Genomic DNA, 26209 nt, shown 5'->3' on the forward strand with positions numbered 1-26209 from the left:
GTGTTAAATTTTTCAACAGTAACCAACCAGGCGATTTAGACTTCCTCTTTAAAGATTACTGGGTGGTACTGGCTGTTGTGCTATTTTCAAGAATCCGGAATGTCTTGTTTGATATTAACAATAACTACACCAAACAAATACCTTCAATCGTATATATAACCGCAGGCATTGGCCTGTTTTCATTGGTCAACTTGGTTGCCTTTACCTTTTACTTTGACCTCCCTGATCAACCCTCGGAAAATCACTACCAATACCCATTCAGTTACTTGCAGATGCCCAAAGCTTTAGAGCTTTTTAATCTTCGCCAGAATTTTTACAATCCTCTTTTGCATTTCTTTTTAGTAATTAGCAGTAACGCCTGCTATGGTCTGCTACGCTACTGGATACTCATTAATACCAACTACCGTTTCAGTTGGTGGGGATCAAACTCGGCACAATTCACTTATGAGGCCCTTGAGCTATATCCATATGTATTTTTAAGTGCAGGTGGTTCTGTTGTTTTGGAGTATGTATGGACTGGCGCACATATAGCACCACAGACTCAGCGCTCCCAAAATGAACTCCCTGAGGGTTATAAGTTCCCATATCTACTGTGGAATATCCAAGGCAAGTTGCGCAAATGTCTGGCGTTTATTATATCAAGTTCCATGTTTGGACTTGTATCATATACTTGTGGACATGTTTGGGCTTGGGGTAAAGATGACAAGGAACTTGATGATAAGATGCCTTTGCCTTTGCCCTTGCAGGAACAAGATTAATAGTTGTTTGTCTTTTTTTTTTTTTTTTTTTTTAAAAAAAAAAATAAAGAAATGTGATTTGTTTAATATATATAAAAGTGATGTTTAAAAAAAAAAAAAAAAAAAAAAGGAATAGAGAAAGAGAGAATGAAAATTTCCCTTTTATATATTTGCAAGAGACCAAACTTACAAAAAAAAAAAAAAAAAATTATTATACAGTTTAAAGAGTATACATGCTCATGTTTTAATTATAAGCAAAGTCAAGCTGCGGGAGATAAAGATGCTGAAATGGTGCACAATTGGTGAAAAGTCTCATATCTTTAGTGTAGTCACGTGCTTAATTATTTTGCTAATTGATTGTAAATGCGCACATATATATATATATATATATATATATATATCAGTTAACAGAGATGTCAAAACGCGTTTTATTTGGCGCGTGCATAAAGTTAAAATGTTTTTTTTTCTTTTTTTCTTTTTTTCTTTCTTTCTTACTTTCAAAAATTTTGTAGAATTAATATTTTTAAACTTGCACATGTGAAATTTTCTTTTTTTTCAAATAATTCTTGATTCATAAATAAAATAAATATATTCGGTATTTACATTACTATTCTAAGTCTTTCTATCTTTTTTTTTTTTTTATATATATATATTTAAAGATTGTAATATGCCTATTTCCTTATTTTGTTTGGACATAAATATAAACCCATTTATTTTTATTAAAAGGTAGCTTTGTTTGTAGGTATCTTTTGTTTTCCCCCACTTTGTTAAGAACATTTGTTAATTTAACCACCTTAACCTAAGAACTTTAAAATAAAATAGTTATAATGCCAAATCCTTGGCTTAAAGCTAGACTAATTAATAAATGACTTTGAATCAAACCAAGCTTTTTGTTAAACTTTTTTAATTTTTTATTTTTTATTTTTTTTTCATTTTACAAATTCAAAACTTATTTAAATAATTATTATATATACTCTTTTTTTTTTTTTTTTTTTTTTTTTTTTTTTTGACAGATGTTTTTTATTTTATTTTTTTTATTTCTACTTTAATAAATAACTATTATTAGATTAGATTTAAGACTGATTTGAACATTAAATAATAATAATAATAATATATTCCTGATATTATTATTAAAAAAAAAAAAAAAAAAGAATAGTGCATAGCTATCCAATAATTGGCTTAATGCATGAAGTTTTTGTTAAAGGCGGTTAAGCCATATTAACTTAATAGTACTACTAATTATTATAATAATACTAATATGTTGGTTACCAAACTGCGTCATTGTTAACTTAATCAGTTACAATTATTTCTTGTAATATTTCACTTCCATCAATTAAATGGGTTAATCACTTTTTAAAAAAATATCAAGTTAAGCCACACCATATATAGATCTATTTAATTTTATTTTATTTTATTTTATTTATTTTTTTAGTTTTTAAGCAACAAAAAAAAAAAAAAAAATTAATCATAAACATGTAGAAAACCAAAATAATTATTTTATAATAATAATAAAAATAAAAAGTTCTTCTATTCTAAAAAACCGTATAAAAATTTAATGTATTTTGCTTCTATTTAAATCAATATATTTATATTTTTTTGTTGTTGTTGTTGTTTTTAAGACTTTTGAGGAATTTCCATGTCCTGGGCTTTATAATATTGAGTAGTACACGAAAATCCCTTCCAAGAAAAGTTTTTAGATGGATCACAAGTACAACGACCTTTACGACGCAGTTCCTGTGTAGTTGGGCACGCTGTATAGGGCCCGTGGTAATATCCAAGGTCTTCAAAATGATGGAATTGGGTTTTATTAAGGAAAAACGCTGCTGCTATCGAATGTACTGGAGCATCACCCCAACGTTCATAAAAGAAACCACCTGTTTGATCCAGGTAGTCAAAGTATTCCGAGTATGCCGGACCACGCCAAAATTCCATATCAGCCACCTCAAAGTTGGACCAGAAATGACAGCGATTGTAAGTCTTACCGCCATCATCAGAAACAAACTTAAGAAGATTGTCCTTGGCAACATATTCAGGATGTTTCTTAACAAACTCAAGAGTTGTGTTCCACAGCGTGGGGATGGTTTCTCTAAACTCATGCATAGAAATAGTGAAGCCGTACTTGTAGTCATTGTCCTGCATGTACTTGAACAAATCGTACTCAATATCACAGTAAAACTTCACACCGGGCTCCACTCGCCAATACCAGCGGTACTTTTGCATGAGAGGATGTCTCCAGAAAAAGCCCGACTCAAAGCGGCACATGTGACGGTATGATTCGGAGCCTGCATAGATAATCTTCTTGGCAGCCATGGCCTTACGGTTGCGAGCAGCCTTTTCCTGGTCAATGAATTCTGGGTATCCCCAGTGTTCCTTGGGAATGACACCAAAAGACACGTTACCTGAAATAAGGTTGGTCATAACAGACTTGAACTCATCATTGAATTCCTTGTCGTTCAAAAAAACCCAGTCGTAGTGATATCTGTGGTTGAAACGGTCCTCCATAGCCTTGACGGAATCCACAAGCGAGTACAAGTCCTTATTCTGGGCAAGAGTAACAAACGTCGCACTGACTCTTTCATCTTCTGGCTCCTTGATGCTGGAACCACCTGCAAAAGATGAAGGCATACGCTGACGCAGGTAGTCAAGTTGTTGTGAGCCTTGTTCTAAGAGTGTTTCAGGTTTGTTACCGGCAAACTTGTAGATGAGGAAGACGAGGAACAGCGTGATGGCTGTAAGTCGAGCCACCTTGAAAGTACTGCGGGCCATGACTGCAGATGTATTTTTTTGGGTGGGAGTTGACAATGTTTTTTTCTTTAGGTTGAAAAAGCCCAAGTCTACCTGTAAACTCCAGCTTTAAATATTGGGATATTTATTTAAATATAATTTTTTTTTTTTTTTTTTTATATAATTTATAAAAGTTTTTGAAAAGGGGAAAGAAAAGGTTCTTTTTCATTTTTCTAAAGGCAAGCATTGGGATATTTTTATTATTTTTTTTTTTTTAGGGCTGTGAGCTGGCAGAATTAGAGTTTTCACCCTTGGCTTATATAAATGTTTAGTCATCACCTAGGAAATATTTGTCAGCTATGCGGCTAACTTCAGAAACAACTAAATGGAGATTAAAAAAAAATTTATATATTAATGAATTTTATATTAATTAACGAATTTGAAAATAATGAATTTGAAAAAGTTTTAGAGAATGTTTAAATTTTTCTTTTTTTTTTTATCTTTTCAATATTATATATAATATATATATATATATATATATTTTTAAATACTCTAAAATAATTTATTATTCCCAAAAATAGCTTAACTAAGTTATACTCCTAAACCTTCTATTTTATCACCAAAAACTTTCTTTTCCTTCTTTTTCCCCTCATCAAATTCCTCCTCCTCTCTCCACATTCGGCTTGACTCATAAGCAATTACACCAAAAATGCCAAATACAACAAGCCCATTAACTACCTGACTCGTTTCGTACCACAGTCTCCCGGGATACTCAAACAAGTGGTATGGAGCATCGGCTGAAACTTTTTGTAGCGCTCGCTCCAGTAACCCAGAAATAACATGACCTGTTCCCCAAGGAACTACCCATAATGCAACTGTGCCTGCACCAGTCAGCGCAATGTGCATGCGAAGAACAACAGCTTCATAGGCACAAGACCCAAGCATCAAAATCCAACTACCTAAATATGTCTGTGGACCTAATCCTGCCCGCAGCAAGACCCACGAAATAACAAAAACAGAACTTAGTAAAAAGTGAATTTGTGGGGTATAGGCTTCCCCACGATGTCGAATTGCCTCGGAGTAAGCAGCTCCATTACACTCAAGAATTGAATGATTCACTTGAGACCCTATGAGCTCAGGAATATAAACAGGCACAAGTATATATGCGGCATTAAATACCATAGCCAAACAAGTGCCTCCTAATAGTGCAAATCGTCTTGAAACAATAGTAGTAACGCCAGCACTAATACTAGTGTCAGCACTAGTAGAAACACTAGTAGTAGTGCTTTGAATAGTGTTGGCGAATTGACTGGACCAAGCTGCAGCAACACTGGCACAAATGAGCCAGTAATCCCCAGATTGATTCTTGGGAAGGAAAAATAAATACGTAAGAAGCCCCAAGAGTGCTAAAATAGCCAGACCTAATCTGTGAACTTGCTGCTGCTGCTGCTGCAAGAAATGAAGTTGAGTTGATAAAATCTGAGTTATCAGGAGAGCAACTGTCACAAATAAATGCCAAAATAATAGCCTGATTACTAAAGGTTCAACATAAAACTGAGGGTTTAATCGGTCTGGGGAAATAAGAACCAGTGCTGTAAGCGTAGGCAGCACAAGAAGACGCAAAATCTTAAGCCCAATGAACTTACCGACTGAACCACATAAAAACTCTTTTTTAGCAGCAAGTTGTAAAGTATACTGATAGACCTCAAGAAGCAGCCAGCTACTTTTAAGCAGTTCAGCACAAATGGTACCATTGAAACTTTTCAGTTGAAAGTCATAGCCTGTAAACTCAATCAGAATAAGTAGTGCAACGCAAATTCCTTTAAACTCTGAAATGAAAGTCTCGCTTAATGCAAAATTCTTCAATATCAATGGCTCATCCACCTTTCTATAAAAAAAGGCTAAGAAAATCCCAATTTGTATAAAAATAACCATGTTGCGTGCATCAAAATAAAGCATTTGTGTACTTAAAGCTGGTGTTCGCTCAGCAACATGAACATATAAAATAGCCACAAGAATCGGTAATATTTTTATAGCTAAATTCACCCTGTGAATCTTAAATAAAACATAAACAGTGACTACAACTAGTAGCAACCCCCCTATAACAATCCACCCTGATCCTCCTGTATATTCCACACAGCAGGTCCCAGAAAAGGACTCCGTACCATGCTCTTTTTCATTCCCCCAATGTGCTGGAGCTACTTCACGGTTGCACATGTGGTTCAAAAATATATTGGACGCAATATAACGAGCTGTTGACGACAGGTACATTCCAGTGGAAGCATCACTATGGCCTGGATGATTTTCGCCTCCAAGATTTTGAATAACTGGCGCATAGTATATTGCTGGCTTAGATGAATCAAGTGTGCTAAAAAGAATTCCACCAGATCCTCGAGAAACATCTGATCTTCGTCGGTAACCAAAAATATCATCTACCGCAGATACCATAGAACCCACAGATGCTGGGTCATTTAAATTAGGGCTGAGTGAATAGTATGGCATTACAATTGGTGCAAAATATGCCGGTTCAATTGCACCAGGCTTGGCTGCACGAATAATATCAAAAAGGGCATTGAGGTTATTTGAATACATTGATACCCCTTCTTGTCCCATGTTTTGTGCAAACAAAGATCCACCTGCAAGAATTAAAAATGTACGCGGTGGAGTTGAATCATTTGGATGCACAAGTGATTTTGCATCTTTTTTGTATTCTGATTCTACGCCTTTTTCAGATATATCTTTGATGACTGAAATGCTTGAGTCATTAAAGTATGGTGACCACAAGAAAGTCACAGTGATATTGCTTCGTACAGTTGTCAGGCGATCTTGAGATTGAATTTCATTTGAATCTTTTTGTTCAAGAGTATTGGCTAGCCCGTCAAAGATTTGGCGACCACTTAAATCGCCAAGAACTATTATTTCATCTCCAGGTAGTAAGCAGGGATTTAAAGGGTTCCCCGACGAATGCTGATAGTACTTGTGTAAAGCGCATCCATCCGGCTGCCATTGTTTCGGACCAAATGACGGCTCATCAAGGTACCTGCCAGTTTTAAGAATTGCATCACATCGAGCTGTGCGGTCTCCGCCGGTGCGGTAAACTCCACGTAGTCTCACATTTGACAGAACTGAGGAGATCAACAAGAAAATAATAGTGCTTAAAAAGACTAGATGTGGTGTGTTCCAAATCTTCATTGAGAAGTTACAAAGAGAACAAGGCTTTTAGGTGTTTTTTTTTATTTATTTCTTTTTTCTTCTTCTTAATTTGAAATTGAAAAAAAGCCTTAAAATGAGATATGAAAAAGAAAGGTGTTTTAGAGGTTAGGGTTTCTTAGGGTGGTTAAAAAAAAAGGAGGTGGTTAAAGCTCTTAAAGCTTTGTATGATAAATACATATATACATATATATATATATTGTATAATTAACAAAAACTACAAGGAATAACCATTTGTTAAACTCATTTCTTGATATTATTATAACTAGTAATAGATTGACTTGTTTTTAATTGAAATCTTTGCTTTTATTAAATCTTATAAGTAGAAGAGAAAGTTCTCATGGTAAATTTAGTTTTAAAAGTTTTTTTTTTTTTTTAAATAATTTGAAACAGATCATTAAATCCCTATTTCCAATATTTATCTTTAGTTAATCCTATAAACCTTTTAATTTGTATATATTTATTCATTAAAACTTTTTCAAATTTCATTTTGTAAATTCATTTTTTTTATATATATATACCGAGGTACAGATATTCTTAACCTGAGCGTATTTTTAATTTTTTTTTTTATTGTTGTCATTTACTTTATTAAAAACGTATATAGTAGTTAAAACCCTTTTTTTATTTTTTTATTTCTTTTTTAAATAAACATCTCCACCTCATCCCTCCTTTAATTTATCATCTTGTTTTCTTAATCTACACATGATTTCTACATGGATCCGGTGGGCAGTCCATGGGATGGTCGTCCGATCGGCTCTTTTCCCAATATTAATGGCTTTGGCTCTAGTCATTCTGCTCACCTCCCACACAAGCTCTATTGTCTCTTCAACCCGTGCCCAAGTTTCTTCTCCATCAAGATTTCGTGACGATGCATTAAATACGTATTCTGATTCAAATTCTCCCAATCAGGAAGATTCCCCGCTTAAAATTTCTAGCGGTGAAATTTCATCTCGTTGTAACTCTTTATTGACTTACGGAAGATACTTTGACCAAGACAAATTCTTGCCCAAGGCATGGCAGCCCGACGGATGCACTCTACACCCTTACCAAGATATTTCTGGCTCTTACCAAGCTTGTCTTGAACCTGGAGATGAAATCATAGTCGCAGGCGACATGACCACCAAACAGGTCTTTTATGGATTTCTCAACGCATTATGGCCTGAGCGATATTACAACCAAGTTGAAGATGAGTTTCATAACTTTGACTTTACATTACCAACAGATGTGCGCGTTCGGTTTTTAGCTATGCCTTATTTTAACGGATCCAATGCAGATATTATTGCCGATATTGCTAAAAATGGCACCAAATCTCTTCACAAAGCTAATGCTTTAAAACTTGCCCAAAAAAATAATCGTATCAGCCATCCTCGATCATATCTTTTTGCATCTGGAGGACTCCAGTTTTTTTCAAAATCAACCAATGATGAACTCCCCCAGAAAAACCATGAATTCACTCAAAACTTAGGCTTATTCCTCACTTCACTTTTAGACCCAATCAGCCAGGATGGTCACTTGGCTTTTGAACGGATTTATTATGCCCCACCACTGATTCCCTATTATCCCATGCTTAACTCTACAAATAAACAAGCCTACCCACTAGGACTTATTACCAATGTTGTGGCCAATACTGATAACCTTATTAAATTTCAAAGGGACCCTGATGGCAGACCCTTATCTGGGGGTATAGTTTCGAAAGCAACTTTTGCTAAAAATTTGAACCTACCTAAACTATTTTATGTTCCAGTGATTAACGACCTTGTAGGAGCAAACCATGCCGAATTATATCAAACCGATGGAATCGGGTATATTGAACAAACACGTACTCTTATGGCCAATATTCTGCTTAATCATATGTGCAACCAAAGGCTTGCAGATGCTGCAGATGCTGGTGTACTTAATGAACCTTTTAAAGGAACTTGCTGCGTCGACTATGCCCCCGTTTCAGAATCTTCACGAGCTGGTCTTTCAATTCTTTTAATCTTGTCATTTATTTCCATTTTATTTTTTTTCTTTATTACAGTTAATTCTGCTTCAGAAAGTATGGGAGTTTCGGTTTTACAACTAGTTTTACCAGCATTTACTTTACTAATGACTCTGGTTGTGGTTTTCTATGTCTATTACACTGAACGCACCCACAAATTTGTTAAAGTTGGTCTTAATTATACCCCATATTTATTCATAATACTTATCCAATTTGTTGGTTTCTTGGGTGCAGCCTCATTTGGTCCTACAAAAGCTCACAACTGGCAACTTAAAGAATTTAAAGGAGGATGCCTGCTAATTTTACTTGCAATTGAAATATCAGGATACGATAATATTGACTCCAAATTTGAGGGCGCTCTTTTGGCTCGTTTAGCTTTGACATCCTGGGCAGCAGTAGATGTTTACATTTACACTACCCATTATATTTCTCAGTTAAGGATTAACCAATCTTCTTTTTACAAGGCTCTCAAGTTTCCCGCTATAAACATTTTGCATGTATTTTTGCTTCCCCAACTTATATCTTTACTTCTTATTCCACATGCATCAGAAAATCTTTCACACTTTCAGGTTCTTGCTACTGTTGCACCAATCTCTGCTAAGCTTTTATTTTGGTACATGTTTGTGGCCATTGTTATTCCTATTGTCTGTGCACTGACAATATCATCATTGGACTTTGTGACCAGACTGGGTAGTCACCAAATGCGCAATACTGCAGCTGTCGCTATTCAAATGACAGTGATTACTTCTATTGCTTTTGTTGTTTATATTTTACGCCGTCACTTAGTATCACAAATAGCTTTAGATCGAAATCAGACACTTTCATCATTTCAATACAAATACCAACGCCAACACCCTATTCTTGATGATTTTTGGGTGCTTTTTTTTGCTGTACTTACCGCTTGGTTGGCCCACTCCAAGGAAATTTTGAGCCCTGTTTTAACAGCAGAATCGAATCTTGGTGGAAAGTCAATAGTCCAAATTTTACAGGAATGGAAGTTCCCAGAAATATTTTCCAAGTGGTCAGGATATATTTCCGCAGTTCTAGCATGTTTACTTGGAAATTATCTTTTCTACGCATTTAAATTCCCTATTCCACATCTTAATGGGTCTGGAACGATTGCTACGTTTTCTGATTATAACCTTGAACTATATGCTGATTCTATGGAGAACCGCGGAGCAGCATATACACCCGCCATTCACACATTGGTTACTCTTTCAATCTTTGGATTATGGGCTGTGCTACGCTATAATGTATTTTCAAAAAAATATGCTGCCCGTGCTTACATTTTTGTATCATCTTGTGGGTTTGAGTTACTGGTGATGCGTCGTCATGTACTGCTTACGAATTTTGGGAGCAATTTCCTTTACATCTTGTCCGGCGGGACCGGACAGCAGCCTAGAACTGACCCCTCGTGGGATCTTTCTTACAGTCAAAACAGTGCTGTTGATACCATGGCAGAACGCTTGTCTCAAGGACCCGATAAATCATGGTGGATACTTTTTAGTCTGAATCTTACTATAACTTCAGGGATTTGTATTGTACTTGCAAAAGCATGTGCAATTGGTTGGGAGTATTATTTGGATTCAACTGAAACTGGTGAACCGGAAAAAAGAGATTCATTTTAAACCGAGAGGTTCAGCTATGTACATTTTATTTAATTAAAAGTTTTTTAAAATAATTAAAATAAAAAAAAAAAAGTAACTGAATTAAGATTTACTTGTCTATTTATCAAATTAAATTATAAAATAAATTTAGTAGTAGATAAAATTGATCAAAACGTTATGAATAGATCTGATATGATCATAGGTTATTTGCATGGATCATTATTGTATGAAAGAGAGAGAGAGAGAGAAAAAAAAAAAAAACAATAATTTAACGCTATCAGAAAGGAACTTAAGTAAAAAAAATCTTGATTCAATCCAAATACTTTTGATAAAATTAAATGAAAATTAATATTGTAAACCAAAGTGATTATGAGTCGTAAATTACTTTAAATGGCCTCAAATATAAAATTAAAAAATTTTTTTTTTTCCTTTATTAACAACCTTTGACAATATTTCAATTAATATTTTTAGAGTATCCTTTTCTTTATGGTCTTGCTTTTTTTTTCTTTTTTTCTTTCTTTCTAGCTTATCCTTTGGTTCGTAGTTTGTTTGTTATTTATTCCTTTTGTTTATCACTTTGATTATCTTCATGATTTCCCCCTTGGTTATCACTTTGATTGCACTCCCAATTTTTCTTTTATTTGTTATTCTATCATCTTAATTTTTACCTTCTTTCTTATCCTCTTTCTTATCCTCTTTCTTATCCTCTTTCTTATCCTCTTTCTTATCCTCTTTCTTATCCTCTTGCTTATCCTCTTTCTTATCCTCTTTCTTATCCTCTTGCTTATCCTCTTTCTTATCCTCTTTCTTATCCTCTTGCTTATCCTCTTGCTTTTCCTCTTGCTTATCCTCTTTCTTATCTTCTTGCTTATCCTCCTGCTTATCCTCCTGCTTATCCTCTTGCTTATCCTCCTTCTTGTCCTCTTGCTTGTCCTCTTGCTTGTCCTCTTGCTTGTCCTCTTGCTTATCCTCTTTCTTATCCTCATTATTTTCTTCTTTGTTTTCCTCTTGGGTGTTTTGTTGAGCGTCCTCTTGTTTACTCTTTTGAACGTCTTGTTTTTTGCTGTCTTCCTTTTCTTCCTTCTTATCCTCATTCTTATCTTCCTTATCCTCCTTCTTATCCTCATTCTTATCTTCCTTCTTATCCTCTTTCTTATCCTCTTTCTTATCCTCTTTCTTGTTTTCTTGCTTATCATCTTTAACTTCTTCAATTACTGTTTCACCGACACGTGGACTTCGAAGGATATATTCCATCACACCAGGCCCCCAGATGTTTAAAAACGAACGCTTGTTTGGGTGTACATCATCCATATACAACTCCCGTTTAGGCATACCTCTTGTCAATTGACCAATTGGCCAATAAACCACACCTTCATTTTTCATTACTGACTGAGCCACATGATTGAGCTGATCTACTTTCTGAGCAGCATATCTATAGTTCCGTGGCATATCAACTGGGGTATATCTGTACCTAGCTTTTAAAGGATAATGTGCTTCGCGGTAAACAAGTTGGGAATTAGGTAATCTGGCTTTAAGTTTTGTTGTAAATTCAAGAAGATTTTCTTGGTAGCCAGTGAGCTGGGTTAGGTTAAAACTCATTGTTTCTGGTAATTTAGCCCATGATGCAAGCCGGTCGAGACGAGCAAGTTCCCATAGACCGAAATTAAAGAATGCGACATCAGGGTCACCACGACCAAGTGATTTCATAGTTTCAGAAAAGAGCTCCAAACGTGCACGCCATTGTTGTGGTTCCCAAAACTTTTCTTTCCTGTCCATCCAGATACCATCAGAATCAAACCCGTACATGAAGTAAATGGCCAAGGTCAAATTATAATGAGGGACATGGCAAATTCGGGGGAAGCAGTTGGGAGCTTCTTTGGCGACAGTAGTATTCCAAGGCTTGTCATGATCTTCTTGGTAAGTTTGGGTTACGGTACCCTTGACAGTATTGCAGATTGTAATTAGTTGACGTCTATCAACAGAGTCGCCAAAAAAAATAGCAGTTTTATTCACGAGCTCTGGAATATCTTCCTTTCTTTTCATTTTCTGGAAAATATCTAAATAAAGAGGTTGGCACCCTGGGTTTAGAGAGTGATATGTAGTGTTCCAATAAATGTGATCTGAAGCATTAAAGTAACCTGGTTCATTGTAGGGGTCGCATTGTTCCAATAGTGGTTTTGATTGATCATGAGAGTACTGGAATGGAATGGCAGTATATGTTTCCACGATTGTTTCCACGATTGTTTCAACTGATTTCAGTGTTGTGGTTGCAGTTATTGTTGTTTTGACTGTAGCTGTAGCTGTAGCTGTAGCTGTTGCAGTTTGAATGAGTGTTGGGGTATCTGAGAGTAAGGTTTGAGGGGCCACTTGTTCGATGGGAGAAGGCTTGAGGGAGTATACTGACAAGGTGCGAATGAGCCAAAAAAGGACCAAGACATTTGCAACCAAAAAAAGGGCAAACTGTACTCCTGAGCTTGGGGGCATGTTTTTCACTTGGTAATTGAAGAGAAAGATTAAAAAAAAAATACAAATTATATATACATAAATATATATAAATATATAAGGTTATAAAGAGAAAACAAAAGGATGGATTTTAAGAATAATAATAATAATAATAATAATAATATAAAAAAATAAAAAATAAAAATAAGTTGGTGAGTAGATTTTAAAAATAAAACATGATAAAGTAAATTTAAAATATATATAGTGGGCAAAAAATCTACATTTTACAGTCAATTTGACATTATTACACACTTGAAAATAAATGGGTGGGAAAATGGAAAAGTTTCACGTGACAAATTAGTCAGGATTGTGTTGGTTTTTAGTAAGAATTGAATCAATCTTAGTAATGTTTGTGTGGATGATTATCAAAGAATTCCCAAGATGGTAATTTTTTATGATCGAATTAGGACGAGGAGGAGATAAAAATCAAAATTTCTTGCAGATTTATAAGAAATCGGCCATTTTGTTAGGGGCATTTCCCATTTCCCATTTCCCTCCCACGTATTTTCAACAGTGTTATTAGATATATAAACAATGTGTTACATTACAAACTTCTAGAAAAAAAAAAAAAAAAAAAAGTTCTTGTTCACCATCTCCTGTCAAATGGAATTCGACTTGTTAAATCAAATCAATTTCATGAAATAAAATACCCTCCATTCCCCAGCTTGTATATTCAATGTGATTATTATTATTATTATTTTTTTTTTTTAAGTATGTGTGGTTAGTATGTTAAAAGATATGTTTTTTTTTTCTTAAAGTATCAATATTCATAAATTGAAATGATTTGTCCTTGCATAGTTAAAATAAATAAGTTCGTTCTTGGATCACCAATGTATATATATTTAAAGACTCCTTCCTTAAACCAACAAGACAATTTTAAGAAAAAGAATTTTTTTTTTCTTTTATTGACGATATTTACAAAAAATGTCACAAGAATATAAGATTATAAGAATAAAGGAATAAAGTAGTTTGATAAAAGATTGTATATTTATTTAAATTTTATTAGAATTTTATATATAAAGTACACAGGATTTGAATCACCAAGCTTTAATATCTCAAGCTTGTCTTGAGGCTTTCTGAAGTGAAGATTTGTGGGTAAATTGAGTTCGTGGCCTTTTTTTTTTTTTTTTTTTTTTTTTTCAATATATATATTAGTTAAACTATTAAAAAATAAAATCCAGTTTAACAATTTCAAAAGCCAAAGTCCCGATTTGTAATTTTCTCCTTCCAACACCAAATAATAACACAAATCTATAGGCGTTATTTTAATTTTTGTTTTTTTTTATCTTGGCATGCATAATTATGGTTAATTATCTAAAAATGAAACCACCGGACCGAAAAAAAAAATAAAATATTTGTTACCTTATTGGGATTGGCGTTAGGCGGAAAGTTTTGCCTACTACGTAACGACCTTTAAAAATTACCTTTTTTTTTTTTTTTTTTTTTTTTTTTTTGTAAAAAAAAAAAAAAAAAAAAAAAAAAAATTTAAATTGTTACCCTACCTGTCTATAATTGTATGTAGGAATTCAGAAATTATTGAAAACAACATTCCAAACAATCCATCTCTATTTATTCCAAAAATTAGGAGTGGCGTATTTGATAGTCGACTTTAAAATGATAAAGGTTTTTTTTTTTTTTTTTTTTCATCATCATCATCATCTTCTTCTTCTTCTTCTTCTTCTTCTTCTTCTTCTTCTTCTTCTTCTTCTTCTTCTTCTTCTTCTTCTTCTTCTTCTTCTTCTTCTTCTTCTTCTTCTTCTTCTTCTTCTTCTTCTTCTTCTTCATGGAATACTGATTAGTAAATGAATTTCTAGATGTTCAGTAAATTAAAAAAAAAAGATAGAGCAACGTCCAACATATCATAATCAATTTACCAAGCATGTTTGGACCTTCTTCACCTTGACATTTCTACAATATCGATATCAAGACATCGTTTTATAGATTTATTTATATAAGTAAATTTTTTTTATTTTTTATTTTTTTTTTTATTTTTTATTTTTTTTTTTATTTTTTATTTTTTTTTTTGATATAACAATATATTATAATTTAAGAACATATAAGATTGAGAATATTTAGTAGTTTTTAAAATATTCATCAGAGTTAGGATATAGACTTTGAACTTGAAAAAGGAAGTTAGAAATTGTAAGACTACCTAGTCAGGTGTCTAATTTAAATGATTATGTAATTTTATGTTAAATAAAATAAAATAAAATAAAATAAAATAAAAAAGCTTTATTGAGCCTAGTTTCATAATGACATAATTACATAATTAAGCTTAAATATAGTGTGTGCTTGTAATAACATAATTATTGGTGCTTCGGTTTATTAATTTAACCATAAAGTAGTTTGGCTACCATGACAATTAAATATGAAATATATCCATATCCATATATATCTCAATTTGGGTAATAATTCACTTGTTCTTCTTCTCCCTCCTTTATTTAAAAGATCACGGCGTGTCAACTTGCTTTTTCTTTCTCCTGGCAAAAAAAAAAAAAAAAGACTTTTATGGAATGTAGCAGATCGGATAATTTTAACTTTTTTTAAGTTTTTTAAAGTACTTCTGGATAAGCCTTTGGCTTTGATTAATATCTATTAAATAAAATAAAATAAATAAAATAAATAAAATAAATAAAATAAATAAAATAAATAAAATAAATAAAATAAATAAATAAAATAAATAAAATAAATAAAATAAATAAATAAAATAAATAAAATAAAATAAATAAAATAAAATAAATAAATATAAAAAAAAAGTCAAATAATTAGATCCTGTTATAATATATATATATATAATAAATTTATAAGTATATACTTAAATATTAAAATCGAATTTGACCCAACTTAAAATCATTTGCTTATTATCTCAAATCTTAGATTAACTCATTGAAAAAACGTATTACTAGCTGGTTTTGTTGGTTTTATATATATAAAATTATTATCCTATACGCCCAAAAAAAATAAAAAAATAAAAAAATAAAAATAAAAATAAAAATACTTATTAATAACTTAGATATATATATATAATTTATTATTTTTTTTTAAATATTATTCATTGTTAAAATTTTCTTTAATAATTAATTTATAAATTATGCCTGTGTGATCCCGATAGTGGTAGTATACCAAGTACAAAGACAGGTAGACATAATAAATGAATTATTTGGATTGATTAATTAAATAAAAACCACAACAAATGTTTTTCCAAGAAGAAGAATAAGAAGAAGAAATTAAAATAAAATAAAATAAACAAAAATAAAAATAAAAATAAAAAAAAATAAAAAATAAAAAAAAAAAATAAAATAAAAAATAAAATAAAAAATAAAATAAAATAAAATAAAAAATAAAAAAATAAAATAAAATAAAACCTTCTCTTTTTTTTTTTTTATCCCATTTTAGTTACCCATAAAATAGATTTTTTTTTTTTTTTTTTTCAAAAAAAAATCATCTCGAAGATCGCCATTAGAATTCTAGAATCCTCATGTCATTCGCTCGACTTCAAAACAAGTGGTTACTTGTTATTGCAGCAAATGCTATTGTATTTGGTGGCATAGCTTGTTATTGGCTTGGTACTTCAGCTCCATTTGGTACTCCAAGAGTTCCATCTTCCTTCATTCCCAAGTTTGATACTTCAAAAAACTGTCCAACATTAGAATCAACTTCATCAGTTAGTAGTAGTACTACTACACATCCGTTGGGAGGCCCCGAAGTTCCTGACCATTATTGTGACCCATATAATGAGGCCGGATACTTCAATGCTACAGATATGGTCTATCCTGACATCACATACATTTCATTAAATCCATCATGCCAGCCTCTTGCCCGCAATATTTCAGCAAGAATCACTGCCAGAGAATACATCCCAGACCTTGTCAACAAGACTATGGTCTTTTTTGGAGACTCTGTGGATCGCTATAGTGTTAACCATATTTGCTCTTCTACTAACTCCTTTCAAAAGGAAACATACCAAGAAGATCACAACCACTTGTGGACCAACAAAAGCAGACCTGCCCCCAACTGTTTCCCAAGAGTTTGCCAAATGGAATACCTTAATACAACTATTGTCAACTACTTTATGTATGGCTTTGATGCGTCAAATGTTTGGGAAAGACAAAACGACAAGTTTTGGGAGCCGGTCAACTGGCGTGACCGTGTGAATTTGGCGTTTGAAGGTTTGAAAACTTTGGAGCGTGATGAGCCTCAAGTTACTTTTATTAATGCTGCATTGTGGGAACTGGCCCGCTTTGACAGAGTTGCTAAACTTGCAGGTGTTCCTGATTCCTTGAGTTTCAGCGAGGCAGAGTTGATTGAATATAGGGATTCATTGACAGAGATGGTTGGTATGATTAGAAAAAGACTACCTAGAACTCGTCTGGTTTATCGTGAGTCACATTTCCCCAAAAAACCATCTGCTGGATATAACTTGATTGATGTTCCACGACCTCTTCGGTACTCTGGCCAAAAAGTAAGACAACTCAATCAAGTTGCCTACCATGTAATTAAAGATGCTGGTGGAGATTACTGGCCTATTGGTGAACTGACCCACAGTTTTGTACCAAAACAAGTTTTATTAGATGATGGTGAGTATTATTATCCTATTCAACTAGTCAAGCTTCTAAATTTTTATTTTACTAACTTTTCAATTTTTTTTTTTAGTCCACCCAAATAGAGAAGCATTACGTGCTATGTGGGTTCCTGGGTTTTTGGAATATTTGATGCGCACATCACTTGATTATAAAATTGTTCCTGGATTTAACTAAATTTGATGTTAGGAATGAAACGGATATTTAGGAAAGTATAGTTAGACCCGTTATTACTGTTTATTTGGAAATAAGCATAGAAATAGTTTTTTTTAGTTAAAATCATAAATTAGCATTGTCTATCTTAGATGTTGTGTGTTGTACATTTTCTTATATGTAAGCTTTTTTCTCGGTTAATAATCAGATAAAGGATTGATGACGTGTCGTGAAATTAAAGGATGATTGCCAAAATTGAACTTTTTAAAGGTTCATTTACAAAATAGCCAGCTATAACAGATATTTTTTTTTGTTTTTTTTAATGATACAGTATCAGAAAAGAAAGAACCGAATGAAAAATGACAAAACTTTAACCTTTCCATATTTAATACAAGAAACTTAAAAATCGATTCATACAAAGTTAAGCAGGCATTAAAATAACCAAAAATAAACTCCAACAAGATCAATATATTGATCATATATATAAATAAAAAGAATTCTAAAGTATTTCCATAATTAATAAGATTTATAGAGAAATAGGAATTAGAACAAAAAAAAAGAAACAAGATTAGATTAAAGTAAAATTGATTAAATCTTAAATTTTTTTGTATTTTTTTTTATTTTCAAGTGATATGCCCATGATTTATAGACAGTTTCTGCTATATGATCATATATATAAAAGCTGAACCCATCACAGAAATATATTTCGTGCATGTAAAATGCCTTATGCCAAATTCTGAAATGCTAGACGTTAACGTACCTAAGCGAGTTAAGATGAACCGAAAATGGCTATTATTTTATTTATTTTTTTTTAATTTTTTTTTAATTTTTTTTTAATTTTTTTTTAATTTTTTTAATATACTTGTTATGGTAATAATATTTTATAAATAACTAGATACTTTTAAATACATTTCTTTCAATCAGAATGTTCTTGATACTTGAGCAAATATTACTTTAAGTAATATTATAACTAAGTTATATGCAGTTATAAATGTAGTTATAAAATAAGCTTATCGAAAAAAAAAAAAAAAAAAAAAAAAAAAACTTGACTTGAGTTTACCTTTTTGACTTTTTTCTATCATTAACTTATAATATATTATAGCATTTAAGTCAAAGCTCATTTTGGCGAAAGGTGGACGATTTTGGATAAATCGTTTAGCATTTTAAAGTTGGAAGAAACAACGCTATTTCTTTAGATAATCTTTTTTTTTTTACTTAATCTGCATGACTAGTCATGTAAAATACTTTTATACTCAAAAGAATAAACATAACCAAAAAAAAAAAAATTAAAAAAAGTTTAAGGGTACTTGGCTTTTTCTCATGGAATATTTGGTAGTGCTCCTTCTTTATGTTGAGCAAATGATCATTAATGGTGGTGATGGTGATAATAATAGTGTGGGAATGCAGTGATTTTGAAGTTGCAAAGCCCCAGACATCTAGATTTAGTATGTTACACATTTAATAAAGTGTAATATTTTATTATATTATTATATTATTTCTTAATAGTAGAAGTAATATTACATAAGTTCATCTTTGTTCATTCTGATATATACGTGCTATTTATTTATAAATAAATAGCACGTATATATCAGAATGAACAAAGATAATTATAAATAAATACTAAAAGAACTTTGAAATATCATTATTCACTAACTAATCCTTATTTATTGTCCTTCTTGAAAGGTTCATTAGATGTCTTCAAAATCTACTCTTATTAAGAAATTTATATAGATCTCTTTAAGTTGGTAGATTCAAAAGTTAGTCAAGAATATATATTACACTTATAGGTATAAATGAAGGTTATAGCGGAGGAGGACCAAGGACAATATATATATATATATATATATATATTCTCTAGATAAAATGGTAAAAGGAACAGGACGTGAACTGAGAAAAAGTATGAAAAATATAAGAAAATACAGTATAGCCCGTTAGAGTCATTGAGTTTATCAAGTATAGATCTTAGAGATCCAGTTGGATCGGACAATATAGTTAGGTTAAAGTAGTTAAAGTTGGTTAGAAAGATGGGGAATTAAGGATAGAAGAATTTTATTTTAAATAACACGTATTCTTTTTTACCATAGTCTGAACTATGTTATTTGTTAAACGTATATACCGGAACCTTAAATTTACCGTAGCATTGTCTGACTAGAGTACCGGCGTAACAACGGGTAGTAGTAACACTTCGGAGCATTGTGGGGAGGGTATCTGGCACATCTAATAAACACTTAGTGTCTAAGGCTTATATTAATATATATATTTTAAAAAAAAAACTCTTCCCCCCTCCCTCCCTGGTTGAGAAAGGCTTTTTATTGTTAACATTTTATTTACTTCTTTAGCAAGGCCAAGCAATAGACGCCTCTTAACCACCTAGTAGGTTTTAACTAATTATAACTAACTAACTAACTAAATTAAATTTAAATAAATAAATTTTAAATTAAATAAATTTATATAAATTAAATAAATTTTCGATTAGTAACATATTAAATGTCCAACTGGTAGATGTACATAAGTGTATATATAAAAGTTTGGTCTACGTCTTTCTTTTTATGTTTTTTGTTACAAGTTAAAAAAAAAAAAAAAAAATAATAATAATAATAATATGAATTAGTCTCCTTTCTTTTATCTTCCCATTTTTAATATATTTTATTTTTTTTTTTTTTTCGTCAAATAAAATATAAATGTTTTCATTTAAGAATTTACGCCTGCTGGTCCCAGCAGTAGCTATAGTTGTTCTTATCCTTCATCTTTCTTATAAAATCATCCCACATAATCCTATTGCAAATAAAGCAATCTCAACTTCGTTCATAGAAAATAATGACGATTCCAGCTTAGAAGAAGAACCATACAAAGACGATCTGCTAGAGCTAACAAACTCCACTCTTGGTTTCTCTAAACTTATATATCTCAATGTTCCCTCACGATACGACCTCGACGATACCATGACCATGCAGAGCGTGATTTCAGGCATTCGACCTGAGCGATTCGAAGGTGTGACAACTGACGATGTCACAAAACTTAACCCTAATAATGACGGTAGCAGGGTCATTGACCCCAAAGGATTCGCACCTGCAGCAAACCGATACCTAACAATGGGTCCCGGTGGTTTGGCTTGCTTCCGCTCTCATGCAAACATTTGGCGACTCATGATCAAAAATAATTGGAAAACCCTTCTTGTGCTTGAAGGTGATGCCGCATGGGACGTCAATATCCGTCGCATCATGCCCCACTTTTCAAGAGGCCTCGAGCAGCTCATGCATAAGCTTGGGAAAATTGATAACGACACCCATGTTTCACGCAATGATCCTTACCTATCTGATCATTGGGACTTTATTAATCTTGGTGGCTGCTATGCTAACCCTAAGCGCAAGGAATTAAGTGTGCAGTACTACGACCCGTATGCTCCTGAAGGCACAGAAAAATCACCTCTTATGATTCATGGAATGACTATTGAGAAGCAACGACGTCTTGTTAGGTACCAAACCGAAGAAGCTTGCACTGGTGCATATGCCATCACTCGACAAGGAGCTCACAAGTTGTTATTACGATCAATGGTTGACATGGGTAATCCTGTGGATCTAGTGATTCGTGGACTTGTTGCCAGCGGTGCATTGGAGGATTATTCAGTGTTCCCAATTCTATTTAATCAAGGGTCTTATCGCAAAGATTTAGGCCCCCAATCTAAAGGTTCTGAAACTGGTGATCCTAATAAAAACAAACAACTTAGTGAAGCAAACATCCCCTGGGATGATATTCACAAAACAATGAACATTTGGCGATATGGTATTCCTGGACTTTCTCGCTTCAAGAAAGGAATGTTGTTAAATCTTCAAGATTATATATTTACGAAAACAGAGCCAATGCTAGATACAGATTTAGGTGGAAAAGAGTAAACAAAAAAAAATTTGTTAATAGTAATAATATTCATGTAATCAGTTGTTATACTTTAAAATTTAAAATTTATATATGGAAACATAAAACAAAGACTTAATTATTAGAGCAATAATCCACTAATTAGCTCTATAATCCATTCCCTGTAGACTAATAATACTATTGTTTCAGCAATATACCTATAGAAGCTAGTTTTGTTTAGATGTAAAGTTTACAATACTCGTTTTTTTTTTGTTGTTTAAAATGATATTAACACTTTGATAGAAACCTAAAGGAAAGTCTTGTTTTTGTAGTTTGTGCAAACGTTAACAGATGCAAGCTTTGCTGGAGTTTATCCTTAACTCTAATAAAATACTAAAATTGATAACTTTTTTTAAGAAACAACCCCTTAACCTATTTATCCCTTTTTTTTTAAGGCCAAGAAGGCTTTTTCTTAAATATAAATAGTATAGAAAAATATAATTTTCTCAATGTTTAGAAAAAATTAATTATTTACTTTTTTAATGTTAATAAAAATGCTTTTGAAAGAGAATCTTTCTTTAGGTTTCTTAAAGTTACTAACCTTCTACTTTTTTTTTTAACTCCAATAAAACAATTTTTTAGAAAGACCTTCTAAGGATTAAAAAAGTTTTAATCAACAAACTGTTCTTTCAACGTCAAGAAAAATAATTCTTTAAAAAGATTTCTCGATTATATGGAAACTCCAGCCATAATAGAGCTTCTTTCAAAGAATAAAAAAAAATAAATAAATGTTTTTTTTAAGGATCGACAGAATAAACACATGCGTAAACAAATTTCTTCTCACAAGATATTAGGTTTTATGCTTTAAATAAAGCCATACTTAATATATTCAACTCAAGTGGTGTAAAAGTATATTTCGAACTGGCTAATAAAAATATTCTACAGTACATCATTTTAAACTCAAGGACAATTGGTTTGCCTTTTTCTAAAACTCTGAAACTCATCTGTGAAAGGCAAGCTTTGACCCCCTCTTTTTTTTTTTTTTTTTGTTACAAGTATTAATATCATTATCATTATTATTAATTAGCTTAATTATTAAGATTTATGGTTCATCAGTGTTCATTATAAAGGTGTATAAATATGTCCTGAAGGTGCTGGTCCTGAAGGATAATTGCGGGTTGCGTACTGTTCAGTATACTGGGGCTGTATTGGTGGAAGAGGAATGGAAGCCGGAGGTTGGTGATAAAACTGCGCAGACATATAGCCTGGTGGTTGTGGATGTATTGGAGGGTGGTGTGGTTGAATGGGTTGATGTTGAGGGACTTGCTGCTGCGGGGTGTGATATTGAGCGAACTGCTGAGAATACACAACCTGGGATGTTTGGGGATAGGTTGGTGACGATTGCAGTGGTGTGTGTTGTGATAGAGATAGCTGTTGTAGTGGTGATTTTTGTTGTTGTTGTTGTTGTTGTTGTTGTTGGTGTTGGTGTTGGTGTTGGTGTTGGTGTTGGTGTGGAATAGTATGGAGAGGCTGTGGTGTATAACCAGATACTGACCCAATAATCCTGCCTGAGTATAGATTTTGCTGGACAATAGAGCCATGTGAGTTATTGGGCTCTGAAACCAGCGATTGGTGAAATTGGGGAGGAATTTGTTGGGGAATTTGTGTAGGTTGAGAAGGTAGCTGAGGAGCAGCTAGTGTTTGGGACAGCTGCATAGGTAAGTGTGGAGGGTGTGGTTGAGTATAAAACGGATATCCAGATGGATTAACACGTTCAATAAACTGAGGTTCCACAGAAATGTATTTAGGGTCTAAGGCTGGTGGATAAGAATAATAAGTTTCTTCTTGAGAGGCTTGCGGTAAAGATGCTTGTGGTTGTATTGAAGGTAAAGGCATTGATTGTCGAGTTGAAACCTCTGAAAGCTCTACAGCGGGTTTTACTGATGGCTTTACCAACGGGTTCATTGTAGGTTCTACTAAATTCTTGGATGAAGGTACCTCAGGATCATTTGGAGAAGTTACTGTTGGATGATTTGCAATAGGCTTTTCTGATGGTTCAACCAAAAGTTTTGCTGGTAATCCTTGAAATGTTTTAATAGAGCTAAACTGTAAAGTCGGTGACACTGCAGCTTCAGACTTTGAAAATTTCAACGAGGCGTCTTTGACTAAAGGCGTGGTCGGTGGCGTTGTTTCCTTAATAGATGGTAGAATTGGTACTATGGTTGTTGACTTTGATGTTGGTGTTGACAGAGTTGTGCTTAAAGGTGCCTGTTGAAGTGGGGGGCCCATTTTGTCTTCTTTAGATTTTCGACCTCGTTTTTTCAAAGTCTCTCCAAGACCTTTGATCATTCGCCGGCGTTTCACTTTGCGGGAAATGTACTCCATCTCCCCTGCTTCACCAAAGAGCAAACGAGGATAAGGACAGAGTAAATCACACCAACGAACTTCCACTGTATCTGGATGAAAATCATCTGTTGAATTCAACCGAGTATCAGAAATCACAACCAAAACTGATTCTTCTGAAAAGTTATTTTCTTGAACAACTGCACCAAAAACTGAAGATATAGCCCGTGATTCAACACGACTCTTAAGTTGCACAATGTCTCCAGGAAGAAGTGAACTTGCCCAGTCCATAGCAAGACGTGCATACTCAGAGATGGGATGCTCCCATGGCTTTTTATAGCTCTCAGCTGCTTCTGGCTCATCAGTTTGAAAAGATTCTGTAGCATCTTCCCAGGCAGTCCTTTTATCTCTGTGGAAACGACAAAAAAATTTGAGCCCAGCCAATTCAGTAAAGCCATTTCCATTAGAAACTTTTGTAACAAATGGCGCCACCTCAGATCCAGAAACATCAACACATGTTGGATGGAAAGCACGGTTGCAAGTGGGATGAGCGCACTGCACACAAGCACCCGAACCGGTAGGGCTCAAGAAAGATTTGTTTGTACCTGAACCACAAAAACTGCTTCCATCAGCACTAAAAGTTATTCCGTTGCGTACCTTAGTTTGAGTGCAGTACGTGCATCGAAGGCGCCAGCGCTCCTCAGGAATATCTTGTACACCAGCAAGATACTCTTCAGGGTCATCACCATCAAACTCAGAGTAAGTTTCAGGAATATATAAAGCACATACTCTATGTGCAGAGATTGCCTTGTCTTTTGAATGAATAAGAGCAAATGGTCCAGAGTTTGGGCACAGCACGCACTCTGATTTTTTATTCTCACATGATTCATTGTGTGGAGGGGTAGGTATATTATTAATAGGCGACTCAGGGGTATTCATAACGATATTAGGAAGATGTTGATACTCATCATCATCTTCTTCTTCCCCATCATCATCATCATCTTCTTCTTCTTCCATTTGGGAAGCAATAAGTTGTGCGACATTAATGCCTACTGAATCGGAAATACACCGGCATTGCTCTGCTTTAAGTCCAACCTCAATCCATGAGTCAAAAGCAAAGTTAACGCTTTCCGCACAGTTATATCCAAAATTAAATCCTGCATGGTATCCATAAGGAAATGTAACGACAAACTCATTTTGATAGTGTACAAGCTTATTGACCTTGATTCCATGGTGCTTTAAAAACGAGGGAGATGCATTAAATGTCTTATGTCGCAAAAACTCGCGGCATGCCTTGTACTCTTCAGGCCAAACTTCCGTCATAATATCGTAAAATTTATCGCGATCCTTTTGCGCTATGCTATACCATTGCTTTGGCGCACCAAAATGTATGTAGTTGATGCTGTAAAGATCCATGTCCTCCAAGTGCCAGGCAAAAGTACTCTTCCACATGCCAAAGTATAAATAGGCGGTATTTACACCCGGAATATCTTCAGGAAGTGTGTTGAGAAGGTTGTCAAGATTAGCAACATTCCAATTTTCAAAATCGTCTGTAAAAAGTGAGCCCAGCATATCAGCACCGTACAAAGGCGAGTTATAGGTGATAGTTTTCCAGTAGGCCTTTTCAAGTTCAGAACATCGTTCGGTTGTGAAGAGTGAATCATCGTAGTCGGTAAGTTTGTTGTTGCTTATTTCTGGTGATGCCTTGCTGCTACGGCGAGAGCCGCGAGGGGCGGGCGGCTGGTGCTCTGAGCGTTCGCACAAACTGTGCCACTCGGCCAAAGTATAGGTACGTTGCTTTTCTACATTCTGTAGTCGAAATGCACCGGAAACGCCAGAAACGTGCTGAATAATGGGATTTTTAATTCGAATAGAAGAAACCAGAGACTCGTTCTTCATAGAATCAAAGCGATCAAGCCTAATTAAGTTAATATACGAGGAATACAGAGAGGAGCCTGTTACAGTACAACTTACCATTCCTGAGGAGGGATCACCTTTATTATACCATGAGTCATTCCATAGTGATTGACTTTTTGAATAAAAGTTGGGAAGTCCTTAAACTGATCCCAAGTCTATTGTAATTTATTAATGGTCAGCAGATGGGGCTAAAGGGCGCGTGAATGAAAATAACTTACGGGCTTGAATACGGGGACGCCGTCGGAATCAGGAGAAGAGATCGGAAGGATTTCTTCTACGAGGCCCATTGTTACATAGTTTGAACAAAACAGATGTATTTGATTCTGTGTTTATTGAGACTGAACGTGGCAATTTAAACGATAAAGTAAGAAGTTTGGGAGGGTTTAAATGGTTGATTGTAAAAAAAAAAAAAGCAGGCGATGTATCTTTTGACAGGAGGAATAAAAAAAAAATCTGGAGATTTTTTTTAAAATCTAGACTGAGCAACTGATAGCATAATTTGTTACGTAATGATGTTACAAAGGTTTGTGTAACATCCCCAGTCCTAAAAAAACCTCTAAACCTTTTTTTTTTGTCTGAGAGTTAACCAATTTTTTACAAATC

General features: G+C 33.5%; 8 protein-coding genes across 8 annotated transcripts in view; 4 read left to right on the forward strand and 4 right to left on the reverse strand.

Annotated features, from left to right (window-relative positions):
- Positions 1 to 758, forward strand: part of SAPINGB_P002531 (uncharacterized protein) — a gene marked incomplete at both ends in the record, with an annotated part of 2436 nt that extends 1678 nt beyond the window's left edge. The window contains one exon of the mRNA XM_031997249.1: positions 1 to 758. This exon is cut by the window's left edge and continues 1678 nt beyond it. Coding sequence (XP_031853140.1) covers positions 1 to 758 — 758 coding nt within the window.
- Positions 759 to 2351: 1593 nt separating this feature from the next.
- On the reverse strand, positions 2352 to 3503 carry SAPINGB_P002532 (uncharacterized protein; the record flags this gene model as incomplete). The annotated part of the gene is made up of 1 exon (XM_031997250.1): positions 2352 to 3503. The coding sequence occupies one exon, from the start codon at positions 3501 to 3503 to the stop codon at positions 2352 to 2354; it is 1152 nt and encodes a 383-aa protein (XP_031853141.1).
- A 549-nt stretch (positions 3504 to 4052) lies between these two features.
- SAPINGB_P002533 (uncharacterized protein) lies at positions 4053 to 6653 on the reverse strand (the record flags this gene model as incomplete). Its single annotated transcript, XM_031997251.1, has 1 exon — positions 4053 to 6653. One exon carries the CDS (start codon positions 6651 to 6653, stop codon positions 4053 to 4055), a length of 2601 nt encoding a protein of 866 aa, XP_031853142.1.
- A 720-nt stretch (positions 6654 to 7373) lies between these two features.
- SAPINGB_P002534 (uncharacterized protein) lies at positions 7374 to 10280 on the forward strand (the record flags this gene model as incomplete). The annotated part of the gene is made up of 1 exon (XM_031997252.1): positions 7374 to 10280. The coding sequence occupies one exon, from the start codon at positions 7374 to 7376 to the stop codon at positions 10278 to 10280; it is 2907 nt and encodes a 968-aa protein (XP_031853143.1).
- A 636-nt stretch (positions 10281 to 10916) lies between these two features.
- SAPINGB_P002535 (uncharacterized protein) lies at positions 10917 to 12743 on the reverse strand (the record flags this gene model as incomplete). The annotated part of the gene is made up of 1 exon (XM_031997253.1): positions 10917 to 12743. The coding sequence occupies one exon, from the start codon at positions 12741 to 12743 to the stop codon at positions 10917 to 10919; it is 1827 nt and encodes a 608-aa protein (XP_031853144.1).
- A 3496-nt stretch (positions 12744 to 16239) lies between these two features.
- Positions 16240 to 17518, forward strand: SAPINGB_P002536 (uncharacterized protein; the record flags this gene model as incomplete). Its single annotated transcript, XM_031997254.1, has 2 exons — positions 16240 to 17338; positions 17415 to 17518. The coding sequence occupies 2 exons, from the start codon at positions 16240 to 16242 to the stop codon at positions 17516 to 17518; spliced, it is 1203 nt and encodes a 400-aa protein (XP_031853145.1).
- Positions 17519 to 20175: 2657 nt separating this feature from the next.
- Positions 20176 to 21387, forward strand: SAPINGB_P002537 (uncharacterized protein; the record flags this gene model as incomplete). The annotated part of the gene is made up of 1 exon (XM_031997255.1): positions 20176 to 21387. One exon carries the CDS (start codon positions 20176 to 20178, stop codon positions 21385 to 21387), a length of 1212 nt encoding a protein of 403 aa, XP_031853146.1.
- Positions 21388 to 22468: 1081 nt separating this feature from the next.
- On the reverse strand, positions 22469 to 25893 carry SAPINGB_P002538 (uncharacterized protein; the record flags this gene model as incomplete). Its single annotated transcript, XM_031997256.1, has 3 exons — positions 22469 to 25607; positions 25664 to 25761; positions 25825 to 25893. 3 exons carry the CDS (start codon positions 25891 to 25893, stop codon positions 22469 to 22471), a joined length of 3306 nt encoding a protein of 1101 aa, XP_031853147.1.
- Between the last annotated feature and the right edge of the window lie 316 nt (positions 25894 to 26209).

Source organism: Magnusiomyces paraingens (assembly GCF_902498895.1).
Source record: "Magnusiomyces paraingens strain CBS 517.90 genome assembly, contig: contig2, whole genome shotgun sequence".
NCBI classification, from domain to species: domain Eukaryota; kingdom Fungi; phylum Ascomycota; class Dipodascomycetes; order Dipodascales; family Dipodascaceae; genus Magnusiomyces; species Magnusiomyces paraingens.